At 37.1% G+C, this 10956-nt stretch overlaps 1 protein-coding gene across 1 annotated transcript; it reads right to left on the reverse strand.

Moving 5' to 3' along the window:
* Nucleotides 1-283: 283 nt before the first annotated feature.
* Or6y1 (olfactory receptor family 6 subfamily Y member 1) lies at nucleotides 284-1261 on the reverse strand. Its single transcript, XM_076861598.1, has one exon. It carries the CDS (start codon nucleotides 1259-1261, stop codon nucleotides 284-286), a length of 978 nt encoding a protein of 325 aa, XP_076717713.1.
* Nucleotides 1262-10956: the final 9695 nt, after the last annotated feature.

Consider the following 10956-nt stretch of genomic DNA (forward strand, 5'->3'; position numbering starts at 1 on the left):
CATTCTTCTACCCTCGCCCCCTGCCCATATTTCAGATTTTTTAAATGCCTGAAATTTGTCTCTTTCTTTTGACTTGGTGCAATCGAGGCTACTTTTTGGAAATATAGTTCTGTATAATAAGTATGTATATATGAGTATATACCTCTAGGACTGTATATTCATATCTACATGATATACACATATACACATACGAGTGGTATTTGAGTCCTGGAGGTTGATGGATAAATAAAGGTGAGGCTGAAAAGCTGTTATCATCCTCTTCCTATTCAGGCCTATAACTCTGTTAAGGACTGCAATCTCCCTCTTCCCTTGGCCCACTTCCTTTGCAAAGTACGGTCTTTTTGAGCGCGGCCTTCACTTCACGGTTCCTCAGACAGTAAATGATGGGGTTTAAAAGTGGGACAATGACCGTGTAGAGAACAGACACCACTTTGTTGGAGTTATAGGCATACATGAGCTTGGGGCGGGCATAGGTGAACAGGGTGGTGGAGTAGAAAAGAGTAACAACCGTCAGGTGAGAGGCACAGGTGGAGAAGGCTTTTTGGCGACCCTGAGCGGAAGGGATCTTGAGGATGGTAGTGAGGATGGTGGCATAAGATGCCACAACCACACCCAGGGGAACAGCAATGACCATGAGTGCCAAGAAAAAGTCCACCAGTTCAGCCTGGGAGGAGTCCTCACAGGAGACATTGAGGAGTGGAGAGATATCACAAAAGTAGTGATTGATCTGAGGTGTGCCACAGTAGTGGAGCCGGGCTATGAAAACCATTTTAATCATGGCTGTCACGAGTCCACACAGCCAGCACCCTCCGGCCAGTGTACCACAAAGCTGGTCAGTCATTATGACCGGGTAACGGAGGGGATTGCAAATGGCCACGTAGCGGTCGAAGGCCATGACAGCGAGGAGTATGTACTCAGTGCAGACAAAGGTCACAAAGAAGTAAAGCTGAGTCATGCAGCCGTGGAAGGAAATGCTCTTGTCCTGGCTGAGGAAGTCCACCAGCATCTTGGGACTGATGACTGTGACATACCACATCTCCAGGAAGGAGAGGTGGCTCAGAAAGAAGTACATGGGCTTGTGCAACTGCCCATCACTGCGAATGGCGAGGATGATAAGAAGGTTCTCCAGCAGAGTCAGCAGGTAGGCTGCCAGGAAGACAGAGAACAGGAGAAGCTGCAAAGCTGGTCGAGTTGGGAATCCCAGAAGAATGAAATACGTGGTCATGTTTCGATTATCCACTTCCAGAATCCTGGTGATCATGACTGGCTGTGGACATAGACAAAGTCAGTTCCTCCCATGTTCTAACCACCAGCCTAGGGTTAATTACACTGAGAGCCCACCGCCAGCAAATTCATCTCAACAGGAACTTTGCTACCTTTATATATTTCCTCTTGAACTGGGATGAGAAAGAATACTTTTTGAGAAAAGACTAACTATAGGAAGCTTATGTTTTAATTTTTTTCAGATAGTCACACAGACATGAAATTAGAACCTTCTGATTCTCAGTTCTGTGCTTTGTCCATCTGTCACCACTGGACATAGGAGACTGGCGTTTCTACCACCCTTTTGCTATAAGTAAACCATTGTAGTTCACTGTAGGTATAAGGAAGGCAGAAGACCCAATATCTCATTTTCTATGTATCATTTATGTGACTCTAGAGTAGTCACATGACCCACTAATCTGTAAAATGTAGATAATCCTCTTGTTTTGCTCTAACAAGGTTGCGAAGTTTGAATGAAACAAATAGTTGAGCACACCCACAGGATTAAGAGCAAAAACAACTTTGATATGAATATTCACCAGCTTCTCAGAGAAGGAAATTGAATGAATAATGTGAGGGGTATTGTTTCCTTTGACCCAATCCATTGTAAAGAATGCTTGATGAGGTGTTTGAAAAAAGAGTACATTCAAATTCCACTCTTGTGTCTCTCTACCCAAGCGCACACATTATATAAGCCTTCAGAATAACTAAATTTATTTCTCAGGTGAGTCTAATAGGTTAACGCTCACATTTTGTAAACATCAAATGAGTTCTTTGAGTTTAATCCAGTTTCTAAGTGAATCTGCAGTTACCTTTCCAGGCCACTCTACCTACCCACACACAGCACCCCCTCACTGAAAACAACACATACTCCACCTTGCACAGTCCCTGTCCCTAGGGACACCACGAGTCCCCAGACAATGAGGAACTAAGTGGTCAACACACAGTTACAATTAAAGAGAATGGGGGAGGCTATTTCAGGACTTTTTCAAGGGTGTTAGAAGAGAGAACTCATAATCTGCTTGAGAAGAATATCAGACTAGTAAAATAGATAGATAGATAAATAGATAGTAGATAGATAGATAGATAGATAGATAGATAGATAGATAGTAGATCAAAGGCAATCCTTCCTATTAAGTGACTCTTCTGCATTCCTGTCCAGATATTCATCAAAATGTCTGTTCTCTTTCTTGGGCAGTGTGAGAATCCTTCCAGAACCTACTAGGCATTAAACAGTGTACCATTTCCACCCTTCCCCTGTGTCTTACTGCTTGAGACCTCTTCTGCTTTTCTCCAGAGCTCAAATCATTCTCGCCCTCCATCCTCAACAGCTTACTTCTGTGGCATAAATATGGGAGAGGGTGGCCGTGGGGAGAACAGTTGGAAAATTACTGTCTGCCCCATTCATTTCTCTCTTCCCACTTAGATCATAGCTTTTTGATCCTAAAGAAAAGCACAAAAATTAACTCCTAATTATCTATTATTTAGAAAAACAGAGATGAATAACAAAAAAAAGCAATAAAAATTACAATAGAGAAAATTCAACAAATCACAGTTTCCTGTTGGAATACAGTTTCTTAAACACACACACACACACACACACACACACACACACACACACGATTTGACCTTGTTAATCATAGCCTGGTATTTGCTAGTGGAGCGTTGGGACTGTTAGGCTTATAAACAGGTAAAGTTTATGAATCCTCCCTAGTTTTTCTTTCATTCTGGTTTCTTTTAACTCCTTAAGTTCCACATTTTCAGTTCTGCAAATATTTCAATGAAATAGACACAGGTGCATTAAAATGATGGGAAATCATCATATACAGACTATTCATTATTATATTAATTAATATTATTATATTATGATGTAATAATAACAATCTTATTATATGTTACATTTGAGTTTTTATAGGTGTCCTATATTTGGGACAATGGGACAAAGTTTAATCTAAGTCCAAGAGTTAAAACTAACTCTATATTTATTTATGAGTACTTTAAGCCAGTCTGCCTTCTGGCTTACTCTCACCATGTCTCCAACAAAAGATAACATGCTTCTGGTTACCAAGGAGTGATACTACTATTGGAGATGCAATTTCTTGGCCTAAGGTAATAGGAAAAATGTCCCTAAAGCCATGTTCTTGGGCTCAGTCCCTGAGTGAAATGGTTATATTCCAGAAAATGATAGGAAAACGATTAGTGTTTCTTCTTCCTAAAACCACCCCCATTTGCCCCTAAAAATTATAGGCTGAAAATATAGTTCTAAGAATGACTTTAGAAAACAGTGCAATATGTTCTCAGTACATTACAAAGTCAAGTACATGCCTCAAACTTGAAGTTGGAAACAAAAACATCTCATTTAATTCTAATAGTAAAAATCGATAAATGAAGTGGGGATATTGTTACAAGAAATATACATCCATTTATTCTTCCTCTAATTCCAACAGAAATTTAAAAATTCCAGGTGCAGAACCACAAATCAATTCACACAAAATGAAAGTACAAGAAAAGGGAATATGCAATATTATATCAAAAACTGAGGAGCTAGCTATATTATTTGAGCATGGAACTTACCCTGAGCCTCCTAGTGATCAAGTAAAACAGGTGAGCAACTGGAAATGCAGAATAATCACATTTGATTCTCTAAAAAAATTGTATTAAACACACATATATATATATATGTTTAATATAATTTAGATTTTATATATATATATATATATATATATATATATATATATATATAATTGATATTTTATGATAAAGGGAAAATGAATGAATAAGCAGATACAGTGCTTTACCAAAAGGTGCATACAATGTGGACATAGTGAGGGCGGCAGTTTCTTAGAGTCACATCCCAGTAGCTTCTAAGGCTGTTCAGACAGTGCATCTGGCAGAGGTGTGTGGAAGACAGCCAGGCTCACATAGAGAGCAGCTGGCCTTCCAGGGGATGCTCTTTACCACTGGGTCCTCAGGAGGCTGTGATGACTGACACACAGCAGCAGCATTCCTGCCCAGGGATGCCACAGGTTCACCTATTTGAAATCACATACACTTTTTCATATGGTCTCTCACAATCAGGGAGTTGGGATGGGATGAATGTGATCACGCTCACCTGGTAAACATACGAAATACTTAGCTCAAGGGTACACAGCTAATTGCTTAATGACAGAATTTAAATTAAAGCATAAAATTTCTTTTTTATAACCCACTCCTGTTGATGTATGCGAAGAGAGACGGTGATATAAGAGTTGGATGTGGTTTTTGTTTGTTTGTTTGTTTGTTTTTTGTATTTTGTTTTGAGCCTTAACTTGTACCTTTGGAAATGGTTTTTAGAACCCTCTGGATAAAGAGGAATACAAATTCAAAGAATGAGGAATCAAAGTGCCAGAATGAGAGTCAAGATTCAGGTGAAGATTCCAGAATAATGGCATTTTAAAACAGCGGGAGTTTAGTTCAAAATTCTTTTTTTTGTTTCCCAGATAGGAGAACACCAGAATGTTTAAATGATTTTCCTAAAGTTAAAAAAGCTATATGTTGACTGAGTTGCCATTTATTAATGATTACATGTTGCTCCTTGGCCAGTTTTAATCCCTGGATATCTGCCAGACTCCATTCATTTTAATATTCTTTCTATAATCTAAATAATATTAGCTCAAGACAACTTGATTTTAACTTAATTTCAATAGAATCACAAAAGTTACAATCAAGATTTTTCTTGAAAAAGGTATATTCCACTAGCTTTCAGAACTCATAGTCCATTGTATTAATTGCAAACACACACACACACACACACACACACACACACACACACAGAGCTAAAGAAGTAGAAAGAAAATGTTCAGCTGTAGAAACACAGAACCATGAAGCTGCACGGAGCAAGATAGGTCATTAGATATAACTCCTCTCCAAATTTATGGGTCACTAATGCATAGACCAAAGTATTTAGCTGATCTTTTCTGGATCCAGGCACAGAAAACTCAATATCTACAAAAAAAAGATTAAACTCAATATCTAGTCAGAAAAAAAAATAAGCTGTGATAAATAGGTTAGCATCTCTTCTAAAACCCAAGCTGCTGCATCCATGAGTCCTGGTTCTGTTTTCCGGAGTTGCACAGAGTAAATCTCATTGCTTTGTCAAAGGATGGCCTTTCACTACTTGAGATCAGTGATAAGACTCATTCAACCTCTAGCCTTTCCGTCACCCATGCCTCATCATATCATTCCTTCTTGAGACTGAGTCTTCCACTTCCATATGATCCTCATTACCTGACCCAGTTTCACTGGGACAGTTAGTGGGAAGCCAGATCACAAAGCTGTGAAAACACAGGGAGGATCGAAGACTTAGTTTCAATCTGAAAACTGAGGAATAAAATAGCTTCAGTCTCTTGAGCCCTCCACCGGAGAGGAGCAAGAGGCTCTCCCTCGGACTCCCCAGCAGGGTGATGCTGGCGGTCCCCACAGCAAATCAGCAAAGAGCCCTGGATCATGATGGGCTTGGGAAGGGATCTGCTTTATTGATTGTAGAGAAATTAGGAGTAGAAAAGAATCTTTATGTGGATGAAGTGCTCCTGAGACGGCACACATTTTACAAATCACTATGTGGGCTCTGTGCAGAATGATGTAGCCAAACTCAGAGTCTCAGAAGTCTCCAAATCGGGCCACAGGCAGTGAAAGATGTGACAGAATCATAATCTGTGTGCAAACTTGTCTTCTATCAGTTCCTGACCTTCTAGGATCCTCAATGGCAAGGCATGTTTTCAAAAGGAAGCAATACACTCTTACTTCTTTAAATCAGCTTTATTCTTTATGAATTTTATCAGTGCTTTTTAATTATCATTATTATACATAATAGTAGGATTCACTATGCTATATTCATAGATGGACATAGTTTGCTCAACCTCATTTCTCAGTCCCTCACCTTTCCCTTCCCTTCTCCCTCTCCCTGATCCCCTTACCTAGTCTACTGGTCTCCCATCTGTTATTATTTTTAGATTAGTGCATTATATTTATATATATATAATGTGAGATTCATTGGTGTGTTTATTCATTTGTACATGGACATAGCATAATTTGGTTGACTTTGTTCACTTTTACAGGGACATGGTTCTAGTCCACATCCCTTTTCCCAGAACCTCTTAGGAACAGTTATGTTTCAGGAGTGAATGCCTAGCAGTTCCTAAGTTAGCGCCAGTGAACTCTTCTCTATTTCTCGGTTCCTACTTTGAGTTAGGTTCGAGGACTTTAGGCAAAATGTCTATATTCAATATCCCTGATCCTCTATACCTTTTAAAACTTTCCAAAACCATAGTCTATTTTTCAATTATTTCTCTTTCCATTTATGGGAAAGTGGCTTAAATTCTATTGATTTCATTTTGAGCTTGTCTAGTCTTTCAATCTATCTCAGATTTCTATTTGAGGATAAATGAACTCACACACACAAAAAAATTGTAATTTATTTCACAGTGGAAAACAGGTCTTACCTTCTTCCTCTGTGGTACTATGAGTAGCAGTGTAATCATCCTTTATCTTCTAAGAAGCTTTAAGTCATTAAAACCTCTGCAACCGCCATCCCATTTGCCTGTGATTGCCCTTATTTAACACAAAACACATATGCATACTCACATACCTGTATTCTACTGCATTCCTTACCAACACATATTCCTTAGTGTGCTGTTAGAATCACACATTGATTCTATTCTCTCTGCCACTTTTTCTATTTCTGTCTCTTAAATCAGAATAGATTTGGGCTCTGCATATTGCAAGACAGAGAGTTGAGCTGGTACATTAATTTGAGACATCTTCAGTAGAACAGGTCTTCCTAGGTAATTTTCAGATTCAGGCCCATATTATCTAGAGTGAACTCTCATAGTAAAATCTTAAAATAGCACGAGAATTCAAATCACACAGTATATATGAATGCCTCACATTTTTCATATGGCTTTATACGCATAGGTGATAAAGAAGTCTCCATTGAACTGAAATTAATACATATATATTATAACTCCTCTCACTCCCTACACCCCATTGTAACACTACATATCATACGATCATAGATGACAAACTATTTTCAAAAATCTATGAAATGAAAATCCTGATGCATCAGTAATTTAAATAAAAATTATTTTCAATTTTTTCTTGCTTCCCTTCAAAATAATGAGAAATTAAACACTGGCCAAATCTTCTTTTAGAAATATCTGAGGGTTTTTTGTTTTGTTTTGTTTTGTTTTTTTAACAACTCACCATTTTCTGTGATAAAACTTTTCTCTGCCTCGTCAGGGATAGCCTCCTTGCCCTGAGAGAGGAGAAGAAATCATACAGACTGGAAAGAGGAGAGCAATCTCCCTCAGCCTAAGAGAGTTGCTGGGCAAGTCTGGTGTCTGTCTCCACTGAACTTGAAGGAGGTCCTGAACGGACCTATTTGTGCTTCTGTGTGCCTTGGAGTTTCCAAGCAGGAACCAACTCCCTTCCACCCACAGGGAAATTCCCAAGAGACACAACCTTCAGGAAAGTATTTGGCCTTTCCAGGGCTCAAGGGCATCCTAGGGGGAATACTGGAGGAAGAGAAGCAAGCCAAGTGGAATCTAAGGCACAAGAGGGAATTTTGACTGAAACTACACTGCCCCTCCTTCCCAAGCAGACTCTAGGGAAGAGGAAAATGGGAAAAAAAAAGTGTGTGTGTGTGTGTGTGTGTCTTTTTTCTGAGCAAAGAGTCTCACAAATAAAAAGGTCCTCTGGGGGAAAAATATTACTGTAACCCAAGCCATTCAGAAAAGAGAAATGACATTTAGCTACCTCTCTTTGGAGATTCAAGTATGTGAATACACACATGTACTAGCTTCCAACATTCAGATGTTGTGTTTACTAGAATCAACTCCACATGCATAGCTGACTCTTGCATCAGTAACTCAGTAAATGTGAAAAATAAATAAGCATTCAGATGATATCTGTATTTTCAAAAAGGAGTAAGAACATGTATATTATAAATAGTAGACATTCAGAAACATACAAAGATGTTCAGAGGAACTACAAGGTAGTAAGTCTGTATAGAAAATATAATACTGGCATGGGAATGGACAATGACATCTTTAGTTATGTATGTGCTGCTTCATGGGTTAGAATACCTTCACACCCAGGAATCTTAGGGGCAGAACAACACCAAGACTATAGTAGACCAAGCGGTATACCTGTAGGAACTTGATACTCATGCCCTTGAAGGATGTTGACCAATGTCAAAGCATGTAGTTTTCTGGAGTTGGAAAAGATGGGGTATAGTCAAGAGATCATGACCTCCCCAATAAAAAATTAAACTCTATTAAATGACAGAATTTTTTTAAGGAAAAATCCTTAGCCTACACAAGCCCTAGTTCATATTTATAGGAGGAACCTCTGGTTACTCCTCATTATTTTCCAACTTGATTAACAATTCCAAAAGGAAGTTTCACCCAGAGAACACAGAGATAATGCTTCCTTCTTCTCTAAGTAGATGCCTAGTTCATTACTCTTTGGTGTCATTCTGCAGGAGCCCGACCATTCGTTCAATAAACATGTACTGAGTGTCTTCTAAGCACTGGGAACTGTTCTGTTTATTTGTCTCTAGTCCTTTCACACAGTTATGTAATCATTTTACAACTTTTAGACATTTGATGGTACATTTCAAGAACCACAACCCCTCTATTATTAAAACATAAGTAAATAGGAAACAAGGGTTAATACCATTGACATTAATCCATCCTCCTGACATAGAGAAGGAAAATGTGATACGTGTATCTCAAAGAGGCGAAATCCAAAATGGACACTAACTTTGAAGAAAAATGTGGGTTTTCATTGCTTTTTGCCAAGATCTGGAAACAAATTCTCAAATTTCTTCTCCAAGTATCATGTTTTTAATCTTTAAAAGGGCATACTAACATTAACAAAAAAGTTAGTACTGAATAAATAGCTCAGAAGATAGTCTTCGAAGCTAGAGCCCTAGGTTGGAATTTCTGGCTCAGAAATGTCCTACCTACTCTACTTTAGGCAAGATACTCTGTTCTCTTTTTATTAATTGAAAAATATAATAAGAATTTTTTTAGAATGATGAACTTATGGGCTAATGTACATAAGGTGTTTAGAATAGCATTTTCTATGTAAATGAATGTTCTTATTTGTGAACAGCATGTCTAATAGAATGTGTTCAGAAAAGTTAATTCCAATTTCCTCTGAAATATATTTGCAAATCAACATAAGAATCCTTGGCATTTTGGAAATTTTATTCAAATATTTGAATAAAATAATGAGGCTATTTCTAGTTAAGTGACCTGTGTTAACTGGCTTCTCTTCTTCATCAAGAGATGGTCTCATCTTTCCAGTCTTTTATTAAAACTAGATGTGGAGCTTATAGTATGCAACTTTCTAAATCAAAGTTCTGTTTATTTAATTTGGAAATTTTGGTGGAACATAGGAAATCCCTTACAATCAATTAAAAAACTCTTGGACTAAGAGTTCTCAGGTAACCAATTCATTGTTTTCTAATACAGTATATAGTATATAGCAGGCAATATTGTTATCTGCTCAAAGAGGAAATATTTTATTTATATGACATAATAAATGTATAACTTTAGTATAGAAGAATATATGGAAGAGCAGAAGAACCTGGTGGATTAAATATTATCATGGAAAGATTTATGGACAAAAGTAATTACTAGCTCAGATGTTATTTTTTAAAAGTCTTCATAGCTGCTATTGTGAACTAAGAACTGATGCCAATAGAATGTGGTCTTGTTACAACTACCGAGTACTTAAAGTGAAAGGGAATTCTGTTTGTTTTTTCTGGTTTCGTGATACAAAGGAAAATAACTGTTCATTAAGAGCTACACTCAGGCTGGCAGGGGAAACTCATATACTACACCTTTGAGTTGAGTATGTAAAAGTATGGTGCATATATACTGCAAAATGCATGTCTCTGGGGAAAATATTCTGTATGAATATTTATCTTTGGTGAAGAAAAACAGAGCAATTTTTAACTTAATAAGTTGAAGTTTAGTGCAGAAACTCATATTTTTCCTTTAAGTTAGTATTTTATATTCATTTCTCTTTTTACTTTTTAAAAAATTTTATTGCCTCTGCTTTTAATGTTGTACCTATGGAATCATTGCTCAGTCCAATATTATAATGCTTTCCCCTTGTTTTTTCCTGTAGTTTTATAGTTTCAGAGCTTACAGTTAAATCTTTAATAAATGAGTTTATTTTAGTGTTTTAGAAATATTGTATATTCTTTCATTATTTAAAAAATTTATGCATTATTATTGCACATAATAGTGGAATTCATTATGATATATTTGTACATGCACATAAGATGCTTTGATCAATTACATTCTCCACTACCACTCATTTCCCTCTCGAATTGATGTGAATATACTTTGTATACAACCAGAGATATGAAAAATTGTGCTCTATATGTGTAATAAGAATTGTAATGCATTCTGCTATCATATATAAATAAAAAACAAACAAACAAACAAAATATACATGAAGAAAGGATAGTCTCTTCAACAAATGGTATCAGGTAATTGGATATTCACATGTGAAAGAATTCAGTCAGACCTGTATCTTATGCTTTACAGAAAAATTAAGTCAAGATGAAAATGAGTGGTAGTGGAGAATGTAATTTTATAATCATTTCTGAAAATCATGTATTATCTATTTCTTCTCTTA

This window comes from Callospermophilus lateralis, chromosome 7 (assembly GCF_048772815.1).
Source record: "Callospermophilus lateralis isolate mCalLat2 chromosome 7, mCalLat2.hap1, whole genome shotgun sequence".
NCBI lineage: Eukaryota > Metazoa > Chordata > Mammalia > Rodentia > Sciuridae > Callospermophilus > Callospermophilus lateralis.